General features: G+C 43.0%; 2 protein-coding genes across 2 annotated transcripts; both read left to right on the top strand.

The window, feature by feature from the left end:
* Nucleotides 1–465: 465 nt before the first annotated feature.
* Nucleotides 466–816, top strand: LOC147959369 (ethylene-responsive transcription factor ERF016-like). Its single transcript, XM_087532631.1, has one exon. The coding sequence runs from the start codon at nucleotides 466–468 to the stop codon at nucleotides 814–816; it is 351 nt and encodes a 116-aa protein (XP_087388757.1).
* Nucleotides 817–21,601: 20,785 nt separating this feature from the next.
* LOC147959368 (uncharacterized) lies at nucleotides 21,602–23,830 on the top strand. The gene is made up of 4 exons (XM_087532630.1): nucleotides 21,602–21,835; nucleotides 21,935–22,379; nucleotides 22,521–22,759; nucleotides 23,315–23,830. The coding sequence occupies exons 1-4, from the start codon at nucleotides 21,602–21,604 to the stop codon at nucleotides 23,828–23,830; spliced, it is 1,434 nt and encodes a 477-aa protein (XP_087388756.1).
* Nucleotides 23,831–25,187: the final 1,357 nt, after the last annotated feature.

Genomic DNA, 25,187 nt, shown 5'->3' with positions numbered 1-25,187 from the left:
CCCATGCATTGCATGGAACATAAAGATGCATCTGTATGAGTAGTTTATCTTGTGGGAGAATAGGATGAATGAGGGAAGGCCTTATTTTCAAATGTGGAGAGGGGTGTGGGTATCTTTTTGCAAAATTTCCATAGTTTCGTTCCTATCCGCCATATATAAATCTAACGGTCTATATTGTAGGATGGTAGGCACACCATCATCACCAACTCTATTTTTTATAAGAGTACTAAGTAGAGATAGAGATAGAGAGTAGAGATAGCAGGGACGTCGAGAAAGAATCACGTGCGCGGGTAAAAGCGGTCGGGCGCACGCTAGTTTTGGCCATGGTGTCCGATGCGCTTTATGAAATCCAATGCCCTCCCGCGCCCTCCCACCGCTCTATGCCTTGCTACCACTCTCTCCCTGCTCTATGCCTCGCTAGTGCTCTCTCATCGTTCTTTCTCCCCTCGCCGCCACCGCGCCACCATGCCACCGCGCCACTGGGGAACTTGGCGCTACAGCGGCGTCCCCGCGCGCCCCTTCGGAGCTCTCTCTGCCGAGATCTGGTTCAGCGAGATGTGCCTGGGCCTCGACACTTTTGACACCGCCCACGAGGTCACTCGCGCGTACGACATGATGGTGTGGTGCCTTCGGCGGCCTTGTAGGGACATGAACTTCCCCAACATGCCGACACGGGAGCGGGCGCATGAGCTTGTGCCTCCCCTGTGGCTTATCATGGACGAGGATCGTCGCGACAACCGAAGGTGGGGGCACCATCTTGGCATCACCGGGATGGACGAGGAAGCCATGGCGCTGTGGCGCCAAGACTTCCCGTAGTACATCATCAACGAGTGCGAGTTCTACGCGCAAAGGAGGGCGGAGAGGGAAAAGAGGAGGGCGGAGTGAGCTGCCTATAGCGAGGACATGCGTACGTAGAAGGCGACCGCTCAATTCAACATCAAGCTAGGAGCAGCGTCGCCCTGGGACTCCGATGACGATCAGTATCTTGACGCCTTCATTGAGACGTCGGAGGAGGACATCACTGAGGCGGAGTCGGATGAAGAGGAGTAGTTGAACTATCTATTTTTTATCTATCTATGCTATATCTATGCTGAGAACTATCTATGTATCTATCTATGCCAGTATCGACTCGGAGTCAAATGTGTATCGAGTCAGAGTAGAAAGGAGAAAAAATATAGCGCGTCTGCTGGAGCAGCGCGCGCGCAATTTTTTGTCAGCGGACGCTAGATCCAGCACTCCGCGGCCTGCAAAACTGGCTATTCCGATGTTGTAAACAATTTTTTAACGTGCCACATGTTGCGCGCCTGTTGGAGATGCTCTAACATGGCAGATGAGTGCTGTAATGTTGCCCACAAGATGTGTGAGTATTAGTATATTTTTCTTGCCATGTTGAGATTTTAAAACTACCAGTCTGAACATGCAGAGGAGAAATGAAGACCAAACATGGGATATTGGGGACATCTTCAAGGAACATGGCCTCTTAAAGAGGAGATGCATCGAACCAGTAAAACGAGCTTTGGTAAGTAACACCCTTTCAATTACTTTTGTTTAGCCTCGTGTTCATCGATGTGTATATCTTGTAGTTTCTATTTGTCTTAGCCTCATGTTCTTCGATGTGTAATAATAAGAGTCTTAATCGTCCTAATGCTTTTGTTTTTAGCTTGATGTAGGAAGTGGGTGTTCTCACCTTGGAGTCTGTTTTTATATTTCTCCTTTTGAATTCACTTCTCCCAGTCATGTTTATTTGGCTTCTACTTAATGGATCTCGATAGCTCTGACTATTGATCTAAAAAGAAGTAAGTTCACGTGAGGATGCAATTTCTGCGAGGAGGGAAGTATGGTCAACCTCGAGATCATGTTTCCAAAATGAGGCTGGATTACACACAAGGTGCCCATTCCCTAATGATGCTGGATTAGACACAAGGTGCAAATTCCCAGATGATGCTAGATTACACACAAGCCAGGCGAGTCGTCAACTGTTCGTTTCCTCGTGGCTCTAGTAAAGGCTGAAAGAAAGTGTGCAACAACCCTTGAGAATGTAGCTGAGTTCCTGAAGAAGCGAAAATAGCAATCAGATGCTCTCTTCACCCAAGCAAAAGAAGAGATGAAGAAGCCGGAAAGAAGCAAGCAGAGGCAGAGCAGGCTAGGTGTCTCCTGCTATCTAAAACTGTTGTCAATACAAATTTTCATTCATAATAACTAGGTTCAAGTGTTTATCCAGTCAGCATGCCTGTTGTGATGTCCGTGTACCGACTGAGATCTATGTAAGTCTGATGCCGAGATGTGGCACAAAATATATTTTTTTCGGTTCATGTAATAACATCCATTACTTTCCGAACAATAACAGACGAACCATTGGACATGGTATAGTTCACACGCAAGCCCAATGTTCCAAGTTCAACTTTCACATCAAACTCATGTTCACAGATATCTTCCCATTCATAGACAATGTCCACAACCATGATTCACTTCAAAGCAAAAAATGTGATAATTAGAAATAAAGAAAAATCTCTAGTTCTTACTACCAACATCGATGCTTCTCCAAAACAATATTTAGTTTAGAGCCAAAACACAAATTCCTTCTGAGAGCATTGATGAAAAAGGTGCATTTTCTACGAGAGTGGAGTATGGACTCGCATATAAAATATTGTGGACTTCCACTAAAATTGAGGTACATCCTTGGTCCTCCGCTTGCCCGCCTGTAGCCTCGCCCATGGCACAAATGACCTGGGGCGGGGAGGGAGGTGGTGCAGCAAGTTGCCTAACTCGTCGGGGCACCCAACCGGCTTTTATGCCAGAGAACTCGTCTTCGTGCTCGCCGGATGCTATGGAGAATGGAGAAAATGGTGCAAGGAGGATATGGGGAGCGAAGGTGTGGTGCGGTGCGATTCTTGCCAGGCGTTTGGCCTTGTTTAAATAGCGGGCCGATGAGAGGAACCAACTGGCTCGCGGAAAGACACGTGTTGCCGGCACACGCGTAGATTCAATGGAGGTAAGTGATATGTCCATTTTGCATCATGCTTTTATATTGAAATTTATTGCATTATGTGTTGTTATTACACATTATGGTACAATCCTTATGCCCTTTCTCCCTTATTTTACAAGGTTTACATGAAGAGGGAGAATGCCGGCAGCTGGAATTCTAGACTCTAAAAGGAGAAAATCTGAGAGACCTATTCTGCACAACTCCAAAAGTCCTGAGACTTCACGGAATATTATTTTGGAATATATAAAAAATATTGGATGAAGAAAGCACCTGAGGGGACCCACCAACCAGCCATATGGGTGGGGGCGCGCCCTACCCCCTAGGTTCGCCCCTGCCTTGACGCCTACATGGCAGGCCCCTGGTGCCCATATTTTGCTATATGATGGGTTTTTCCTGGAAAAAATCAAGAGGAAGCTTTCGGGATGAAGCGCCACCGTCTTGAGGTGGAACTTGGGCAGAACCAATCTAGGGCTCTGGCAGAGCTATTCTGCTAGGGAAACATCCCTCCCGGAGGGGGAAATCATCGCCATCTTCATCACCAACGATCCTCTCATCCAGAGAGAATCAATCTCCATCAACATCTTCACCAGCACCATCTCGTCTCAACCCCTAGTTCGTCTCTTGTATCCGATCTTTGTCTCAAAACCTCAGATTGGTACCTATGGGTTGCTAGTAGTGTTGATTACTCCTTGTAGTTGATGGTAGTTGGTTTATTCGATGGAATATCATATGTTCAAATCCTTAATGATAATTATTACTCCTCTGATTATGAACATGAATATGCTTTGTAAGTATTTACGTTTGTTCCTGAGGACATGGGAGAAGTCTTGTTATAAGTAATCATGTGAATTTGGTATTCGTTCGATATTTTGATGAGATGTATGTTGTCTCTCCTCTAGTGGTGTTATGTGAACGTCGACTACATGACACTTCACCATGATTTGGGCCTCGGGGAAGGCATTTGGATGTAATAAGTAGATGATGGGTTGAGAGTGACAGAAGCTTAAACCCTAGTTTATGCGTTGCTTCATAAGGGGCTGATTTGGATCCATATGTTTCATGCTATGGTTAGATTTATCTTAATTCTTCTTTCATAGTTGCGGATGCTTGCGAGAGCGGTTAATCATAAGTGGGAGGATTTTCCAAGGAAGGACAACACCCAAGCACCGGTCCACCCACATATCAAATTATCAAAGTAACGAACACGAATCATATGAGCATGATGAAAACTAGCTTGACAGTAATTCCCAGGTGACCTCGGGAGCGCTTTGCTTTATATAAGAGTTCGTCCAGGCTTGTCCCTTGCTACAAAAATGATTGGGCCACCTTTCTGCACCTTAGTTAATTTTGTTACTTGTTAGTCGTTACAAATTATCTTATCACACAACTATCTGTTACCGATAATTTCAGTGCTTACAAAGAATACCTTACTGAAAACCGCTTCTCATTTCCTTCTGCTCCTCATTAGGTTCGACACTCTTACTTATCGAAAGGACTAGGATAGCTCCCCTATACTTGTGGGTCATCAAGACTCTTTCTGCCGCCCTTGCCGTGGAGTGAATCGCCTTTGGTAAGTGGAATTTGGTAAGGAAACATTTATATATTGAGCTGATATTTATTGTCACTTGTTACTATGGAAAATAATCCTTTGAGGGGTTTGTTCGGAGTATCTTCACCCTGATTGGAAGAGCAAAGAGTTGCCCCTCAACCTACTGCACCTACTGAAAATATTTATTATGAAATTCATTCGGGTGTGATAGAGAAACTGCTATCTAATCCTTATGTAGGAGATGGAACATTACATCCTGATATGCATTTGATCTATGTGGATGAAGTTTGTGGATTATTTAAGCTTGCAGGTTTGCCCGAGGATGAAGTCAAGAAGAAGGTCTTACCTTTATCTTTGAAGGAGAAGGCATTCACATGGTATAGGTTATGCGATGATATTGGGACTTGGAACTCCAACCGATTGAAATTGGAATTTCATCAGAAGTTTTATCCCATGCATCTAGTTCATCGTGATCAGAATTATATTTATAATTTTTGGCCTCATGTAGGAGAAAGTATTGATCAATCTTGGGGGAGGCTTAAGTCAATGTTCTATTCATGCCCCAATCATGAGCTCTCAAAAGAAATTATTATTCAGAACTTTTATGCTCCGCTTTCTCGTAATAATCAATTCATGATCGATACTTCTTGTACAGGCTCTTTTATGAAGGAGACTATTGAATTCAAATGGGATTTATTGTAAAGAATTAAACGCAACTCTGAAGATTGGGAACTCGACGAAGGTAAGGAGTCAGGTATAAACCTTAAGTTTGATTGTTTCTAAATCTTTTATGGATACCGATGCTTTTCGTGATTTTAGCACTAAATATGGACTTGACTCTGAGATAGTAGCTTATTTTTGTGAATCTTTTGCTACTCATGTTGATCTCCCCATGGAGAAGTGGTTTAAATATCATCCTCAAAGTGAAGCAAAAGTATTAGAACCTATTAAAGTTGAGGAAGAAACTATTATTTTTAATGTTGATCCTGTTGTTCCTACTACTTTTATTGAGAAACCACCTTTTCCTGTTAGGATAAAGGATCATGCTAATCTTCAACTGTGGTTCGTAAGAGTTATACTAGAACACCTATACCCCCTGAAGAAATTAAAGTTGAACCTAGTATTTCTATGGTTAAGGATCTCTTGGTTGATAATATTGATGGGCATGTTATTTGTTTCTGTGATGAAGCTACTAGAATTTCCAAACCCAATGATAAAGATAAACAAAGACTAGTTGTTGGCATGCCTATTGTTTCTGTTAAAATAGGAAATCATTGTTATCATGGCTTATGTGATGTGGGTGCTAGTGTGAGTGCAATTCTTTTACTTTATATGAAGAAATTATGAATGATATTGCACCTACTGAAACAGAAGATATTGATGTTACTATTAAGCTTGCGAATAGAGATATTATATCACCAATTGGGATTGTTAGAGATGTTGAAGTCTTGTGTGGGAAAATAAAATATCCTACTAATTTTCTTGTTCTTGGTTCCCCACAAGATGATTTTTGTCCCATTATATTTGGTAGACCTTTCTTGAATACTGTTAATGCTAAGATAGACGATGGGAAAGATATTGTTACTGTCGGTTTTGGGGATATGTCTCATGATTTTAATTTCTCTGAATTTCGTAGACAGCCCCATGATAAAGAATTGCCTAGTAAAGATGAAATTATTGGTCTTGCTTCTACTGTTGTGCCTCCTACTGATCCTTTAGAACAATTTGCTAGACCATGAAAATGATATGTTTATGAATGAGAGGAGGGAACTAGATGAAATATTCTTTGATCAAGGGCCTGTTTTGAAACACAATTTGCGTGTTGAAATCCTTGGGGATCCTCCTCCACCCATGGGTGATCCCGTATTTGATCTTAAACCATTACCTGATACTTTGAAATATGCTTATCTTGATGAAAAGAAGACATATCCTATTATTATTAGTGCTAACCTTTCAGAGCATGAAGAGAGGAGATTATTGAAAACTTTGAAGAAGCATCGTGCAGCTATTGGATATACTCTTGATGATCTTAAGGGCATTAGTCCCACTCTATGCCAGCACAAAATTAATATGGAGCCTCATGCTAAACCAGTTGTTGATCACCAATGACGGTTAAATCCAAAAATGAAAGAAGTGGTAAGAAATGAAACACTAAGGCTTCTGGAGGCAGGTATAATTTTATCCTATTGCTGATAGTAGATGGGTAAGTCCTATTCATTGTGTCCCTAAGAAGGGAGGTATTACTGTCATTCCTAATGATTAGAATGAATTGATTCGACGAAGAATTGTTACAGGTTATAGAATTTTAATTGATTTTTGCAAATTGAACAAAGCTACTCGAAAAGATCATTACCCTCTACCTTTTATTGATCAAATGCTAGAAAGATTGTCCAAACATACACATTTTTTCTTTCTAGATGGTTATTCTGGTTTTTCTCAAATACCTGTGTCAAAAGAGGATCAAGAAACGACCAGTTTTACTTGCCCTTTTGGTACTTTTGCTTATAGACGTATACCTTTTGGTTTATGCAACGCACCCGCTACCTTTGAAAGATGTATGACTACTATATTCTCCAACTTTTGTGAAAAGATTGTTGAGGTCTTCCTGGATGATTTATCCATTTACATAACTTCTTTTGATGATTGCTTAAGCAACCTTGATCGAGTTTTGCAGTGATGAGAAAGAATTAATCTTGTTTTGAATTGGGAGAAGTGCCACTTTATGGTTAATGAAGGTATTGTCTTGGGGCATAAAATTTCTGAAAGAGGTATTGAAGTTGATAAATCTAAAGTAGATGCTATTGAAAATATGTCGTATCCTAAAGATATCAAAGGTATGAGAAGTTTCCTTGGTCATGCTGGTTTCTATAGGAGGTTTATTAAAGACTTCCCTAAAATTTCTAGGCCTCTTACTAATCTCTTGCAAAAAGATGTTCCTTCTATTTTTGATGACGATTGTGCACAAGCATTTGAAATACTTAAGAAAGCCTTGATTTCTGCACCTATTGTTCAACCACCTGATTGGAATTTACCCTTTGAAATTATGTGTGACGCTAGTGATTATGCTGTTGGTGCTATTATAGGACAAAGAGTTGACAAAAAGTTGAATGTTATTCATTATGCTAGTAAAACTCTAGATAGTGCCCGAAGAAATTCTGCTACTATTGAAAAAGAATTTTTAGTAGTTGTTTTTGCTTGTGATAAGTTCAGATCTTATATTTTTGATTTCAAAGTAACTGTTCACACTGATCATGCTGCTATTAAATATCTTATGGAAAAATATGCTAAACCTAGACTTATTAGATGGGTTCTCTTGTTACAATAATTTGATTTGAATATTAATGATGGAAAGGGAGCTGAGAACCCCGTTGTAGACAACTTGTCTAGGTTAGAGAATGTTCTTGATGACCCACTACCTATTGATGATAGTTTTCTTGATGAGCAATTAGCTTTCATAAATGCTTCTCGTAATACTCCATGGTATGCTGATTATGCTAATTACATTGTTGCTAAATTTAGACCACCTAGTTTCACATACCAGCAAAATAAAAAATGTTTTTCTATGATTTAAGAAATTAATTTTGGGATGACCCGCACCGTTGTAAAGAAGGAGTCGATGGTGTTATTAGACGTTGTGTACCTGAGGATGAACAGGAACAGATCGTATGCAAGTGCCACTCTAAGGCCTACGGAGGACACCACGCTGGAGATAGAACTGCACACAAGGTATTACAATCTGGTTTTTGCTGGCCTACTCTCTTCAAGGATGCTCGTAGGTATGTCTTGTCTTGTGATGAATGCCAGAGAATTGTCAATATTAGTAGACATCAAGAAATGCCTATGAATTATTCACTTGTTACTGAACCATTTGATGTTTTGGGCTTTGCTTATATGGGACCTTTTCCTTCCTCTAATTGGTATACACATATTTTAGTTGTTGTTGATTGCGTTACTAAGTGGGTAGAAGCTATTCCAACTAGTAGTGCTGATCATAACACTTCTATTTACATGCTTCAAGAAGTTATTTTTTCTGAGGTTTGGAGTCCCTAGGTATTTGATGACTGATGGTGGTTCACATTTTATTCATGGTGCTTTCTGTAAATTGATTGCTAAGTGTGATGTTAATCTTAGAATTGCATCTCCTTATCATCCTCAGTCTAGTGGTCAAGTATAATTGAGCAATAGAGAAATTAAATTGATCTTGCAAAAGACTATTAATAAATCCAGAATAAATTAGTCTAAGAAACTTGATGATGCATTATGGGCTTATAGGACTGCTTATAAGAACCCTATGTGTATATCTCCGTATAAAATGGTTTATGGAAAATCATGCCACTTACCTCTTGAACTAGAGCATAAAGCTTATTGCGTAATCAAAGAGCTCAACTATGACTTCAAACTTAGCGGTGATAAGAGGTTATTTGACAGAAGCTCGCTTGATGAATGGAGAACCCAAGACTATGAGAATGCCAAGTTGTTTAAAGAAAAAGTTAAAAGATGGCATGACAAAAGGATACAAAAGCGTGAGTTTAATGTAGGTGATCATGTTCTGCTATACAACTCTAATTTAAGATTTTTTGCAGGAAAGCTTCTCTCTAAATGGGAAGGTCCTTACATTATCGAGGAGGTTTATGGTTCCGGTGCCATCAAAATCAACAACACTGAAGGAACTAACCTGAAGGTGGTAAACGATGAAAGAATCAAACATTATATTTTAGGTACTCCCATAAATATTGAGACAAATATAAGTAATACCATAACACCGGAGGAGTACATAAGGGATAGTTTCAAGAACGTTGCACACTTCGAAAAGGAATAGGTATGTGCTACGGTAAGTAAATCGACCCTAAAATGTTTCCAATAGCAATTTTCTCTGTTTTGGAATATATAAAAATTAGGAAAATTAAAAGTAGTCCGAAGAGCGCACGGGGAGGCGACAAGGCACGAGGGCACACCCTACCCCCTGGGCGCGTCCCCACCCTTATGGCCACCTCGTGTACCCTCCGGACTCCGTTTTCTTGTAGAATACTTCTTTTGGATGGTAAAAATTCATTATATAATCTCCCGAAGGTTTTGACCACCATACCATGACAAAATCCTCTATTCTTGTTTTGAGCTATTTTTTTGACAAATCTAGATTACCATGACGTCTCTAAGCGCCCCAAGGACACATTTTTTGAGAAGGTCATCAACCCCTACCTTGCGAAGGTGCTGCAACACGCTCAAACCATTGAGATGCGTGAGGGGGTGCTGCACATCCGCGATGTTGAAGGGCCAAAGAAGACCGGAAGCGTGGATACAAAACTCGAAGCAATGGAGCAGCAAGTTTTAAAGTTTCAAGGGATGGTGGAACATGGACTCGACGCCAATCACTTGATGATTGCGGAATTTACCAATAAAGACAATCTGGATGCCAAGGACTTTGGTGAGGCCATTTTCAAGCTTCATGAGAAAATCGAGCACGTCCCAGCCCAGATCTATGACCTGCAAAACCAAAACTGCGAGTATGAATACAGATTTAAGAAGATGAGTTTGGCTGCAGATTTGAGGATCCCGGAGACTCGTTCATCCTTCTATGATGGCGAGCCTATGCCTTGGAAGATGGATGACAAGCCTACAACGTCAAAAACTTCATCATCACCACCTCCGAAGAAAGAGATCTAAATACATGGGTATGGGCACTCCCCTTGGCTTGTGCCAAGCTTGGGGGAGGTGCCCTGTTATCGTATCACCATCACATCTTTTCCTTTATCATTTTCTTAGTTTGATCCTTTTGGTCATATCTTGATCTAGTAGAATAAAGTTTTTAGTATGATCTAGCTTTCAGTTTTGTTTTGATCCCTATCTATGTAATCGAGTCTGAGAGTTATATAATAAAGAGTAGTTTTGAGCTGAGTGCTTTGCTTTCTTGCTATGATCTTGAGGGTATAAGAATAAGAGAAATAAAAAAAATAAAAAAAATATCATATAGTGATCTTATGGAGAGTGATGACTTCACATATAAGAAGTTTGTTGCAATTAATAGGAACTAATATAGAAAGAGAGGCTACACATATAATTATATTATCTTGGACATCTTTTGTGATTGTGAGCATTCATTAAAATATGACATGCTAAAAAGTTGATGTTGGACAAGGAAGACAACATAATGGGTTATGTTTTCTTATATCCGAATAGAAGTTATATTGTTATGGATCCTCCAACATGTTGAGCTTGCCTTTTCCCTCTTATGCTAGCTAAATCCTTCGCACCAAGTAGAGATACTACTTGTGCTTCCAAACATCCCTTAAACCAGTTTTGCCATGAGAGTCCAGCATACCTACCTATGGATTGAGTAAGATCCTTCAAGTAAGTTGTCACCAGTGCAAGCAATAAAAATTGATCTCTAAAATATATATGATATATTAGTGTGAAGAAAATAAGCTTTATACGAACTTGCGATATGGAAGAAATAAAAGCGACATATTGCATAATAAAGTTCTTTATCACAAGCGGCAATATAAAGTGACGTTCTTTTGCATTAAGATTTTGTGCATCCAACCATAAAAGCGCATGACAACCTCTGCTTCCCTTTGCGAAGGGCCTATATTTTACTTTTATTTTCTACCCTTATACAAGAGTCGTGGTGGTCTTCACCTTTCCCCTTTTACACTTTTTCTTTTGGCAAGCACTATGTGTTGGAGAAAGATCCAGATATATATATTCACTCGGATGTATGTTTCCATAAAGTATTATTGTTGACATTACCCTTGAGTTAAAAGGTTGGGAGGCGAAACTATAATCCCCTATCTTTCTCTGTGTCCGATTGAGGCTTTCAAACCATAAGTATCGCGTGAGTGTTAGCAATTCTGAAGGACTAAATGATACTTGAATATGTGGACTTGCTGAAAAGCTCTTGTTGACTCTTTCCGAAGTTATGATAAATTGTAATTGCTTCAATGACTGAGATTATAGTTGTTAGTCTTCAATAAAGTTTATGATTCATACTTTACCTTGTGAACGAATTGTTACTTTAGCATAACAAATTATATGACAATATATGGTTCTGTTCTAAAGATGATCATGATGCCCTTGTCGGTGTTCTGGGAATGGGGGTCCCCAGACTTGGCTGCCCGCGGCCCACAGCGTGGCTCCACCAGCGGCCCTATACGACCCATCTTCACCAGCAAACACTCAAGACCCTCGCGAGGGGCCAAGCCTTGCGAGGAGGACGACACAAGACCTCCTCAAGAGCGGCCTCGCTAGGCTGGCTCGTGAGGGGCGGAGAGATCAAGGCAAGGGACACCTCATGAGGTTTGTGTGACGCAAGCCATGACGACTGGAGCCAGGCGGGCGCCAGCATGCGCAGTGTCCTCGATTCCTCTTTGGTGCTAAAGGGGCAAACGCAGGCGAGGAGTCCCGAGGCATCAGGCAAAGGTTTCCATATCGATGCAACAATACCAAGATTAGCAGGATGGCAGGATGGAGGTCACCGTGGAGCCTAGGACGGTGTCACCACCAGAGCCTTTGGCAGGGGAAGACCATCTTTTGTCAGGATAGCTTGTACTAGCTGCCCCCCTTCAAATTGGCTGTTGTGGGATGCCTTCCCGCCGAATATTTGGGAAGAGGACCCGGGCCTCTATATATAGGACTAGCCACCACCATAGGTAGGAGACGAAGGATAAGATCGGCTCATCTAGAGAGAGAGAGACCATCGACAACCACACAGGTTCACCAAGCATAAGAACACCTCTCCTCAGGAGGCTGTTCTTCCCTTGTAACTGTTCATTCTCAGCCCAAGAGGCAATCCACCACACCACACCGGAGTAGGGTATTACACCACATCGGTGGCTCGAACTAGTATAAACTCTTGTGTCTCTTGTTCTTTGGGTTCGTCAAGCTAGGCCGTGAGATCATAGTGTGCACGAGCTAGAGAGGGGGAGAGATCTTTGTGCTCACCCCAGTGTTTGAACCTCAAGGGTTTTGCTTGAACCCGAAATCCAACATTTGGTGCGACAGGTAGGGGTGCACCGAAGCTTTGCCCCCCGACAGCCTCGCCTCTCCGACCAGCTCTCATGGACGCCGCCGCTTCTCCGACTGGATCGACGGGGGCCCTTCGCAGCGCCGTGGGGTCTGGGCCTTCACCCCCGCCTTGCGATAGGTGCGGTGGCCGCACAAGTTCAAGCCGGAGATGCCGCCCCGTTACGATGGTGCGGCGGATCCAACAGCCTTCTTGCTGGCGTACGAGGAGGCCGTCCTGGAAGCCGGGGGTGACGGTAAAGTCATGGCCAACTGGCTCCCAATGGCCCTCGCTGGCGTGCCGCGCGCTTGGCTCCTCCATCTGCCAGAATCTTCTGTGGCCTCCTGGGAGGAGCTGCGCGACCTCTTCATCGCGCGCTTCGGGGGACCAGTACCCCCCGTCGTCGCGTCTCTCCTCGGTGGCTCGCAGGCGCCGCCGTCAGACTGCCACACCAAGCCGTTCTTTCGCTAGATCAGCGCCGCCTCCACGTGGCAGGGGGCTCCCCCGGGTTGGGTGGCACCCAAGGCCGACCTGACCTTCGACTCGGGGGATCACCCAGTCACCACCGTCTGTTCGGGCGTGCTCCCGATGCTTTGCATGCCCATGATACGTCTCGAACATATCTATAATTTTTGATTGCTCCATGCTATATTATCTACTATTTTGGACATTATTGGGCTTTATTATCCACTTTTATATTATTTTTGGGACTAACCTATTAAGCGGAGGCCCAACCCAAAATTGCTGTTTTTGCCTGTTTTAGGGTTTCGAAGAAAAGGAATATCAAACGGAGTCCAAACGGAATGAAACCTTCGGGAACGTGATTTTCTCAACGAACAAGACCCAAGAGACTTGGACCCTATGTCAAGACACAAAATAGGAGGCCACGAGGTAGGGGGGCGCGCCTACCCCCCCCCCCCCAAGGCGCGCCCTCCACCCTCGTGGGCCCCCTGTTGCTCCACCAACGTACTCCTTCCTCCTATATATACCTACATACCCCCAAACGATCAGATACGGAGCCAAAAACTAATTCCACCACCGCAACTTTCTGTATCCATGAGATCCCATCCTGGGGCCTGTTCCGGAGCTCCGCCGGAGGGGGCATCGATCACGGAGGGCTTCTACATCATCACCATAGCCCCTCCGATGAAGTGTGAGTAGTTTACTTCAGACCTACGGGTCCATAGTTATTAGCTAGATGGCTTCTTCTCTCTTTTTGGATCTCAATACAATGTTCTCCCCCTCTCTTATGGAGAACTATTCGATGTAATCTTCTTTTTGCGGTGTGTTTGTTGAGATCGATGAATTGTGGGTTTATGATGAAGTCTATCTATGAACAATATTTGAATCTTCTCTGAATTCTTTTATGTATGATTGGTTATTTGCAAGTCTCTTTGAATTATCAGTTTGGTTTGGCCTACTAGATTGATCTTTCTTGCAATGGGAGAAGTGCTTAGCTTTGGGTTCAATCTTGTAGTGTCCTTTCCCAATGACAGTAGGGGCAGCAAGGCACGTATTGTATTGTTGCCATCGAGGATAACAAGATGGGGTTTTCATCATATTGCATGAGTTTATCCCTCTACATCATGTCATATTGCTTAAGGCGTTACTCTGTTTTTAACTTAATACTCTAGATGCATGCTGGATAGCGGTCGATGAGTGGAGTAATAGGAGTAGATGCAGGCAGGAGTCGGTCTACTTGTCTCGGACGTGATGCCTATATACATGATCATGCCTAGATATTCTCATAACTATGCTCAATTTTGTCAATTGCTCAACAATAATTTGTTCGCCCATCGTAGAATACTTATGCTCTCGAGAGAAATCACTAGTGAAACCTATGGCCCCCAGGTCTATCTTTATCATATTAATCTCCTACTACTTAGTTATTTCCTTTGCTTTTTACTTTGCCTTTATTTTACTTTGCATCTTTATTACAAAAATACCAAAAATATTATCTTATCATATCTATCAGATCTCACTCTCGTAAGTGGCCGTGTAGGGATTGACAACCCCTATTCGCGTTGGTTGCGAGGATTTATTTGTTTTGTGCAGGTACGAGGGACTCGCGCCTAGCCTCCTACTGGATTGATTCCTTGGTTCTCAAAAACTAAGGGAAATACTTACGCTACTTTGCTGCATCATCCCTTCTTCTTCGGGGAAAACCAACGCAGTGCTCAAGAGGTAGCAAGAAGGATTTCTGGCGCCGTTGCCGGGGAGGTCTACGCAAAAGTCAACATACCAAGTACCCATCACATACCCTTATCTCCCGCATTACAATATTTGCCATTTTCCTCTCGTTTTCCTCGCCCCCACTTCACCCTTATCGTTTTATTCGCCCTCTCTCTCTATCCTCCATCTCTTTCTCTATTTGCCTCTTTTTGCCCACTTGTTTTTTGTTTGCTTGTGTGTTAGTTTGCTTGCTTGTCACGATGGCTCAAGATAATACTAAATTACGTGACTTCACCAATACCAACAACAATGATTTTATTAGCACTCCGATTGCTCCTCTTACCGATGCTGAATCTTGTGAAATTAATACCGCTTTGCTGAACCTTGTCATGATAGATCCGTTTTCCGGCCTTCCTAGTGAAGGTGCCGGTACCCATCTAAATAGCTTCGTTGATTTGTGTGATATGCAAAAGAAGAAAGATGTGGATAATGATATTGTTAAATTGAATCTATTTCCTTTTTCACTTAGAGATCGTGCTAAAGCTTGGTTTTCGTCTTTGCCTAAAAATAGTATTGATTCATGGAACAAGTGCAAAGATGCTTTTATCTCTAAGTATTTTCCTCCCGCTAAGATCATCTCTCTTGGAAACGATATTATGAATTTTAAGCAACTTGATCATGAACATGTTGCACAAGCTTGGGAGAGAATGAAACTAATGATACGTAATTGCCCTACTCATGGTTTAAATTTGTGGATGATTATACAAAATTTTTATGCCAGATTGAGTTTTGCTTCTAGAAATCTTTTAGATTCGGCCGCGGGAGGCACTTTTATGGAAATCGCTTTAGGAGAAGCTACTAAACTCCTAGATAATATTATGGTTAATTATTCTCAATGGCATACTGAAAGATCTACTAATAAAAAGGTGCATGCGATAGAAGAAATTAATGTTTTGAGTGGAAAGATGGATGAAATTATTTGCTAATAAGAGTGTTTCTTCTTATCCTAATGATATGCCCTTGTCTACTTTGATTGAGAATACTAATGAATCTATGGATCTGAATTTTGTTGGTAGGAACAATTTTGGTAACAATGCATATAGAGGAAATTTCAACCCTAGGCCTTATCCTAGTAATCCCTCAAATAATTATGGTAATTCCTACAACAACTCTTATGGAAATTATAATAAGATGCCCTCTGATTTTGAATCCAATATTAAAGAATTTATTACTTCGCAAAATAATTTTAATGCTTTGATTGAAGAAAAATTGCTTAAGATTGATGAGTTGGCTAGCAACGTTGTTAGAATTTCTCTTGATGTTGATTCTTTGAAACATAGATCTATTCCACCTAAGCATGATATCAATGAGTCTCTCAAAGCCATGATAATTTCCATTGATGAGTGCAAAGAAAGAACCACTAGGATGAGTGCTAAGAAAGATGCCTTTATAAGGGCGTGTTCTTCTTGTTCCTATGAAAATAAAGATGAAGATCTAAAAGTTATTGATGTGTCCCCTATTAAATCTTTGTTTTGCAATATGAATCTTGATAATGATGGGGCTGAATATGATCCACCTTTACCTAGAAGGTGTTCCAAGAATTCAGAATTTTTTGATCTTGATGCTAAAATTGATAAAAGTGGGATTGAAGAAATTAAAACCCTACATGTTGCTAAACCCACTATTATGGATTTCAAGGAATTTAACTATGAAAATTTCTCTTTGATTGATTGTATTTCCTTGTTACAATCCGTGCTAACTTCTCCTCATGCTTACAGTCAAAATAAAGCGTTTACTAAACATATCGTTGATGCCTTGATGCAATCTTATGAAGAAAAACTTGAATTGGAAGTTTCTATCCCTAGAAAACTTTATGATGAGTGGGAACCGACTATTAAAATTAAAATGAAAGATCATGAATGCTATGCTTTATGTGATTTGGGCGCTAGTGTTTCCTCGATTCCAAAGACTTTGTGTGATTTGTTAGGTTTCCGTGATTTTGATGATTGCTCTTTAAACCTGCACCTTGCGGCTTCCACTCTTAAGAAACCTATGGGAAGAATTAATGATATTATTATTGTTGCAAATAGGAATTATGTGCCGGTAGATTTTATTGTTCTTGACATAGATTGCAATCCTTCATGTCCTATTATTCTTGGTAGACCTTTCCTTAGAATGATTGGTGCAATTATTGATATGAAGGAAGGAAATATTAGATTCCAATTTCCATTAAGGAAAGGCATGGAACACTTTCCTAGAAAGAAAATTAAATTACCTTATGAATCTATTATGAGAGCCACTTATGGATTACCTACCAAAGATGGCAATACCTAGATCTATCCTTGCTTGTTATGCCTAGCTTGGGGCGTTAAACGATAGCGCTTGTTGGGAGGCAACCCAATTTTATTTTTATTCCTTACTTTTTGCCCCTATTTAGTAATAAATAATTTATCTAGCCTCTGTTTTTGGTTGTGTTTTGTGTGTTTAATTAGTGTTTGTGCCAAGTAGAACCTTTGGGAAGAATTGGGGAAAGTCTTGTTACACTTGCTGTAAAAACAGAAACTTTAGCGCTCACGAGAACTGCTGCCATTTTTATTTCGAAAGTGCTATTTATTTAATTATTTTTGAAGATTATTAATAGATAAATTAGTCACGTCCAGAAATTTATTTTAGAATTTTTGGGGTTCCAGATCTTGCGCTAGCTACAGATTACTACAGACTGTTCTGTTTTTGACAGATTCTGTTTTTCGTGTGTTGTTTGCTTATTTTGATGAATCTATGGCTAGTAAAATAGTTTATAAACCATAGAGAAGTTGGAATACAGTAGGTATAACACCAATATAAATAAATAATGAGTTCATTACAGTACCTTGAAGTGGTATTTAGTTTTCTTTCTCTAAAGGAGCTCACGAGATTTTCTACTTTAAGTTTTGTGTTGTGAAGTTTTCAAGTTTTGGGTAAATATTTGATGGATTATGGAACAAGGAGTGACAAGAGCCTAAGCTTGGGGATGCCCATGGCACCCCAATATAATCTAAGGACACCTAAAAGCCAAAGCTTGGGGATGCCCCGGAAGGCATCCCCTCTTTCGTCTACTTCTATCGGTAACTTTACTTGGAGCAATATCTTTATTCGCCACATGATATGTGTTTTGCTTGGAGCGTCTTGTATGATTTGAGTCTTTACTTTTTAGTTTACCACAATCATCCTTGCTGTACACACCTTTTGAGAGAGCCATACATGATTTGGAATTTGCTACAATACTCTATGTGCTTCATTTATATCTTTTGAGTTATATAGTTTTGCTCTAGTACTTCACTTATATCTTTTAGAGCACGGTGGTGGATTTGTTTTATAGAAACTATTGATCTCTCATGCTTCACTTAGATTATTTTGAGAGTCTTAAATAGCATGTTAATTTTCTTAAAATCCTAATATGCTAGGTATTCAAGATTAGTAAAATTTTCTTATGAAGTGTTTTGAATACTAAGAAAAGTTTGATGCTTGATGATTGCTTTGAGATATGGAGGTAATAATATCAAAGTCATGCTAGTGGAGTAGTTGTGGAATTGAGAAATGCTTGTGTTGAAGTTTGCAAGTCCCGTAGCATGCACGTATGGTAAAAGTTATGTAAGAAATTTGAAACATGAGGTGTTATTTGATTGTCCTCCTTATGAGTGGCAGTCGGGGACGAGCGATGGTATTTTCCAAGCAATCTATCCCCCTAGGAGCATGCGCGTAGTGCCGAGGTTTTTGATGACATGTAGATTTTTGCAATAAGTATGTGAGTTCTTTATGATAAATGTTGAGTCCATGGATTATACGCACTCTCACCCTTCCATCCTTGCTAGCCTCTTCGGTACCGTGCATTGCCATTTCTCACATTGAGAGTTGGCGCAAACTTCGCCGGTGCATCCAAACCCCGTGATATGATACGCTCTTTCACACATAAACCTCCTTATATCTTCCTCAAAACAGCCACCATACCTACCTATTATGGCATTTCCATAGCCATTCCGAGATATATTGCCATGCAACATTCCACCGTTCCGTTTATCATGTCACATTCATTATTGTCATATTGCTTAGCATGATCATGTAGTTGACATAGTATTTGTGGCAAAGCCACCATTCATCATTCTTTCATACATGTCACTCTTGGTACATTGCATATCCCGGTACATCGCCGGAGGCATTCATATAAAGTCATCTTTTGTTCTAGTATCGAGTTGTAATCATTGAGTTGTAAATAAATAGAAGTGTGATGATCATCATTTTCTAGAGCATTGTCCCAAGTGAGGAATCATAAAAAAAGAGAAAGGCCCAAAAAATGAGAGAAAAAGAGAGATGGGATAATGTTACTATCCTTTACCACACTTGTGCTTCAAAGTAGCACCATAATCTTCATGATAGAGAGTCTCTTGTTTTGTCACTTTCATATACTAGTGGGAATTTTCATTATAGAACTTGTCTTGTATATTCCAACAATGGGCCTCCTCAAGTGCCCTAGATCTTCGTGAGCAAGCAAGTTGGATGCACACGCACTTAGTTTCTTTTGTTGAGCTTTCATACATTTATAGCTCTAGTGCATCCGTTGCATGGCAATCCCTACTGCTTGCATCAACATCAATCGATGGGCATCTCCATAGCCCATTAATTAGCCTCGTTGATGTGAGACTTTCTCCTTTTTGACTTCTCCACATAACCCCCCTCATTATATTCTATTCCACCCATAGTGCTATGTCCATGACTCGCGCTCATATATTGCGTGAAAGTTTATAGGTTTGAGATTACTAAAGTATGAAACAATTGCTTGGCTTTTCATCGGGGTTGTGCATGATGAGAGCATTCTTGTGTGACGAAAATGGAGCATGACTAAACTATATGATTTTGTAGGGATGAACTTTCTTTGGCCATGTTATTTTGAGAAGACATAATTGCTTAGTTAGTATGCTTGAAGTATTATTATTTTATGCCAATATGAACTTTTGTCTTGAATCTTTCGGACCTGAATATTCATACCACAATTAAGAAGAATTACATTAAAATTATGCCAGGTAGCACTCCGCATCAAAAATTCTATTTTTATCATTTACCTACTCAAGGACGAGCAGGAATTAAGCTTGGGGATGCTTGATACGTCTCCAACGTATCTATAATTTTTTATTGCTCCATGCTATATTATCTACTGTTTTGGACATTATTGGGATTTATTATCCACTTTTATATTATTTTTGGAACTAACCTATTAACCGGAGGCCCAGCCTAGAACTGATTTTTTTGCCTGTTTTAGGGTTTCGAAGAAAAGGAATATCAAACGGAGTCCAAACGGAATGAAACCTTCGGGAACGTGATTTTCTCAATAAACAAGACCCAGGAGACTTGGACCCTACGTCAAGACACAAAAGAGGAGGCCACGAGGTAGGGGCGCGCGCCTACCCCCCAGGCGCATCCTCCACCCTCGTGGGCCCCTGTTGCTCCACCGACATACTCCTTCCTCCTATATATACCTACGTACCCCCAAACGATCAGATATGGAGCCAAAAACCTAATTCCACCGCCGCAACTTTCTGTATCCACGAGATCCCATCTTGGGGCCTGTTCCGGAGCTCCGCCGGAGGGGGCATCAATCACGGAGGGCTTCTACATCATCACCATAGCCCCTCTGATGAAGTGTGAGTAGTTTACTTCAGACCTACGGGTCCATAGTTATTAGCTAGATGGCTTCTTCTCTCTTTTTGGATCTCAATACAATGTTCTCCTCCTCTCTTGTGGAGAACTACTCGATGTAATCTTCTTTTTGCGGTGTGTTTGTTGAGACCGATGAATTGTGGGTTTATGATCAAGTCTATCTGTGAACAATATTTGAATCTTCTCTGAATTCTTTTATGTATGATTGGTTATCTTTGCAAGTCTTTTCGAATTATCAGTTTGGTTTGGCCTACTAGATTGATCTTTCTTTCAATGGGAGAAGTGCTTAGCTTTGGGTTCAATCTTGCGGTGTCCTTTCCCAATGATAGTAGGGGCAGCAAGGCACGTATTGTATTGTTGCCATCGAGGATAACAAGATGGGGTTTTCATCATATTGCATGAGTTTATCCCTCTACATCATGACATCTTGCTTAAGGCGTTACTCTATTTTTAACTTAATACTCTAGATGCATGCTGGATAGCGGTCGATGAGTGGAGTAATAGTAGTAGATGCAGGCAGGAGTCGGTCTACTTGTCTCGGACGTGATGCCTATATACATGATCATGCCTAGATATTCTCATAACTATGCTCAATTCTGTCAATTGCTCAACAGTAATTTGTTCACCCATCGTAGAATACTTATGCTCTCGAGAGAAGCCACTAGTGAAACCTATGGCCCCCGGGTCTATCTTTATCATATTAATCTCCTACTACTTAGTTATTTCATTTGCTTTTTTACTTGCCTTTACTTTACTTTGCATCTTTATTACCAAAATTCCAAAAATATTATCTTATCATATCTATCAGATCTCACTCGCGTAAGTGGCCGTGTAGGGATTGACAACCCCTATTTGTGTTGGTTGCAAGGATTTATTTGTCTTGTGCAGGTACGAGGGACTCGCGCGTAGCCTCCTACTAAATTGATACCTTGGTTCTCAAAAACCGTGGCAAATACTTACGCTACTTTGCTGCATCATCCCTTCTTCTTTGGGGAAAACCAACGCAGTGCTCAAGAGGTAGCAGCCCACCATCTGCAGCGTAGCCGTTATCAAGACCCTCATCGACGGTGGCGCCGGCCTCAATGTGCTCTCCGTGGCAGATTTTAGCCTCCTTCACGTACCGCTTGAGTGGCTCCGCCCGAGCAAGCCCTTCTCCGTGGTCGGCGGCTACTCCTCCAACCCCCTGGGGCAGATCCGTCGCCCCATGACCTTCGGCACACGCGACAACTATCGCACCGAGCTAGTCAACTTTGACATCGGCCGCATCGACTTACCGTACGACGCCATCCTCGGGTACCCGGCGCTGGCCCAATTCATGGCGGCTACTCATCCTGCCTACAACCTCATGAAGATGGCAGGGAGTAAGGGCATCCTCACCGTAGCCGGAGACACCAAGGAAGCCTTGGCGGCCCTAAAACTCTCCTTTAGGGCCACGGTGGTAGCTTGTCCGGCCGCCAAGGTCGTGCCCAGGACCAAGGGGGCTGCGCCGACCAAGAAGAAGTAGCTATTCACTCAAGGTCAAGCCAAAACGAAGCAGATACCAGTCAATGGGGATGGGGCCTTTGGCGCCACCTTTACTGTAGGCGCCGACCTCACTCCAGATCAAGAAAAGGGGTTGGTGGACTTCTTGTGGGAGAACAAGGAAGTATTCGCATGGGAACCCAAGCAGCTGGTTGGGGTTCCCAGGGGAGTGATCGAGCATCATCTGAGGGCATGCCCCAACGTGTGCCCTGTGAAGCAGAAGGCGATGCGACAGTCGACGGAGAAGCAGTCCTTCATCGTTCAGGAAACCCGCAAGCTGGAGGCAGCGGGTCTCATTCGCGAGGCCCGGTACCCAGAGTGGCTGGCAAACTCAGTCGTTGTGCCGAAGAAAGGAGGGAAGGAGCGCATGTGTGTCGACTTCACCAACCTCAACAAGTCTTGCCCTCAAGACTCATTCCCGCTGTCCCGCATCGACCATATTGTCGACTCCACCGCCGAGTGTGATCTGCTATGTTTCCTGGATGCGTTCTCAGGCTACCACCAGATCAAGATGGCGATGGAAGATGTGGAGAAAACGGCTTTCTTGACCCCATGCGGGGTATACTGCTACACTTGCATGCCATTCGGACTGTGCAACACAGGGGCGACCTTCCAGCGACTGATGCATGTCACCTTGGGGCGGCAGCTCGAAAGAAACGCTGAGGCCTACGTCGACGACATTGTGGTGATGTCTTGGGAGGCAAGAACTTTGATTCAGGACCTCGAGGAAACCTTCACGTGCTTGTGCCAGGTGGACCTGCGGCTCAACCTGGAGAAGTGCGTGTTTGGTGTTCCTTCTAGCAAGCTGCTAGGCCTCCTCGTGTCCCAGAGGGGGATCGAGGCCAACCCGGAGAAGGTCAAGGCAATCGAAGACATGAGCCCACCACAAAACCTCAAGGAGATGCAGAAGCTTGCAGGGGGCGCTTCATCGCCATGTTGGGGGAGCGCACCTTGCCGTTCTTTAAGCTGATGAAGAAGAAGGGTCCGTTCGAGTGGACCCCCAAGGCCGACCTAGCATTTCAAGACCTCAAAGAGATACTTGACCAGCCCTCCGGTGATGGTGGCACCTCGTCCTCTCGAGCCCTTTGTGCTCTACCTGTCTACCACGCCCCACTCCGCTAGCGTGGCGCTAGTGGCCCTCGGAGAGGAGCCCCAGTTTAAGGGCCCACCAAGTGGAGCCGCCAAGCCGGATGAGGCAGCTCAACACCAAGGCGATGCCCCTGAGGCAGCGGCTGCCCCGGCTAGTCGTCAAGCCCAAGAAGCCGAAGACTCACAGGGAACACCCCAGCTTCTAGGGGCCAAAAACTCCGTCAGCTCTCCCGCTCTCGTTGAGAACCCAGTATACTTTGTCAGCATAGTGCTACAAGATGCAAGAGCACGGTACCCCATGCCTTAGAAGCTCTTGCTCGCGCTCCTGGTGGCATCGCGTAAGCTGCGCCACTACTTCCAGGGTCACCCCATCAAAGTTGTCTCGGCTTACCCATTGGAGAGAGTGCTCAGAAGCCCCAATGCTGCGGGAAGGGTCGCCGAATGGAACATCGAGCTGCAAGCGTTTGACTTGGAGTTCAGCACAACCAAGTTCATCAAGGGGGCTGCACTCACCGAATTTGTGGCAGATTGGACCGACACCCCGGAGCTCGAAGTGGGCGAGAACCGATCCCTCTCGCCGTGGAGTGAAGTGCCGGATGGCTGGGTCATGTACTTTGATGGCGCATTCGCACACCAGGGCACGGGGGCTGGAGCCGTGCTCATCTCGCCCACTCAGGACAAACTTTACTATGATGTGCAGCTCTGCTTCCAATGGGGCGAGAAGGTTTCCAACAACATCGCAGAGTACGAGGGTCTCATCGCCGGCCTCAAGGCTGTAGTGGCCCTGGGGGCGAAACGCCTCACTATCAAGGGAGACTCGTAGCTCCTCGTCAACTTCTCCAACAAGCAGTACAAAAAAATACACTTCCGTGATGATACATGTTTGTCACAGTAGGTCTCTTTTTTTGTCATGCATGTACATCCATGACAAATTTATGATAGAATCAAGATAGTCATACCTGTGCTATCGTAGAAGTGTTCCATGACATTACCAAAATTATCATCACGGAAGTGTCCACTTCCATGACGATAAATCGCTCGTCACAGAAGTGCTTTCGTCAAGGGTGACCGACACGTGGCATCCACCATAACGGAACACCGTTAAGCTATCGGGTCGGGTTTTGGATCCGATAACCCGTTAACAGCCCTGACCAATGGGGATTTTCCATGTGTAAAATCATCATTGGCTAGAGGAAACACGTGTCGGCTCATCGTCGGGACAAACGTCATCCACTCACTGGACAGAAGGCGCCTATGATACGTCGACATGTGGCACGGCCCAACAAGTTTAAATGGGCCGGCCCAACTATAGGCCCACAAGATTTTCCGGACCATAATGGGCCGGCCCAGCTAAAGGCCCACGAGATTTTGTGGACCATAATGGGCTGGCCCAGCTAAAGGCCCACAAGCTTTTACGGGCCATAATGGGACGACTCAGGTAAAGGCCCACAAGATTTTTGTGTGCCATTATAGGACGGCCCAGGTAAAGGCCCACAAAATTCTTGCGGATCATAATGGGCCGGCCCAGCTAAAGGCCCATGAGATTTCGTCGACATTAATGGGTCAGTCCAGCTGTAGGCCCACAAGGTTTGGAGGACTCTAGTAGGCCGGCCCGTTAACTGGCTGCCATGTTTTGGGCCAAATGCCGGCCCATATTTGATCCGGTCTATTAATGGCCTGCCACGCTCCGGACCTAATAGTGGCCCATATGAGATCCGGCCCATTAAAAGCCTACCACGTTCTAGGCCAAATTACGGCCCAGATGAGGTCCGACCCTTTAAGAGGTTTTGGGCCTAATTATGACCCATATCAGATTCGGCCCGTCAACTGGATACTATGCTTTTAGGCCCACTTGCTAAAGGCCCACTTAGTAATTCGGCCTGATATTAGTTTTGGCCTGTTAAGGGCCCGTTTAACATTTCGGCCCTATATTAATTTCAGCCTGTTAAAAGCCCGTCATATAGTTGGGCCTAACTACGGCCCGGTTTACATCCGACCTGCTCGCAGCCGATATCTGATTGGGCCAAACAAGGACCGAGACAATTTTTCGGCCTGTTAAAAGCCCGTGATTTGATTCGCACAATCATGGGCCGGGGTTCATTTCGGGCTGCTGCCGGCCTGTGAGCTGATCGGCACGTTTCAGGCCCAACCTACATCGTGATTGCATGATGGCCCAATTA

Source organism: Triticum urartu, chromosome 7A (genome assembly GCF_056163025.1).
Source record: "Triticum urartu cultivar PI428250 chromosome 7A, HENAU_Tu73, whole genome shotgun sequence".
Taxonomy (NCBI): Eukaryota; Viridiplantae; Streptophyta; class Magnoliopsida; order Poales; family Poaceae; genus Triticum; species Triticum urartu.
Note: the sequence above shows the minus strand (reverse complement) of the source record. Positions and strands in the feature narration are given on the sequence as shown.

What these genes read in the sequence shown, in the direction of transcription:
- LOC147959368 (XM_087532630.1), top strand. Translation starts at nt 21,602, where the DNA reads ATGACCTTCGGCACACGCGACAACTATCGCACCGAGCTAGTCAACTTT. An exon ending in TCTCCTTTAGGGCCACGGTG is followed by an intron (nt 21,836 to 21,934) that starts GTAGCTTGTCCG and finishes AAAACGAAGCAG; the next exon opens with ATACCAGTCAATGGGGATGG. An exon ending in TGTCGACTCCACCGCCGAGT is followed by an intron (nt 22,380 to 22,520) that starts GTGATCTGCTAT and finishes TGTGCAACACAG; the next exon opens with GGGCGACCTTCCAGCGACTG.
- LOC147959369 (XM_087532631.1), top strand. Translation starts at nt 466, where the DNA reads ATGCCACCGCGCCACTGGGGAACTTGGCGCTACAGCGGCGTCCCCGCG.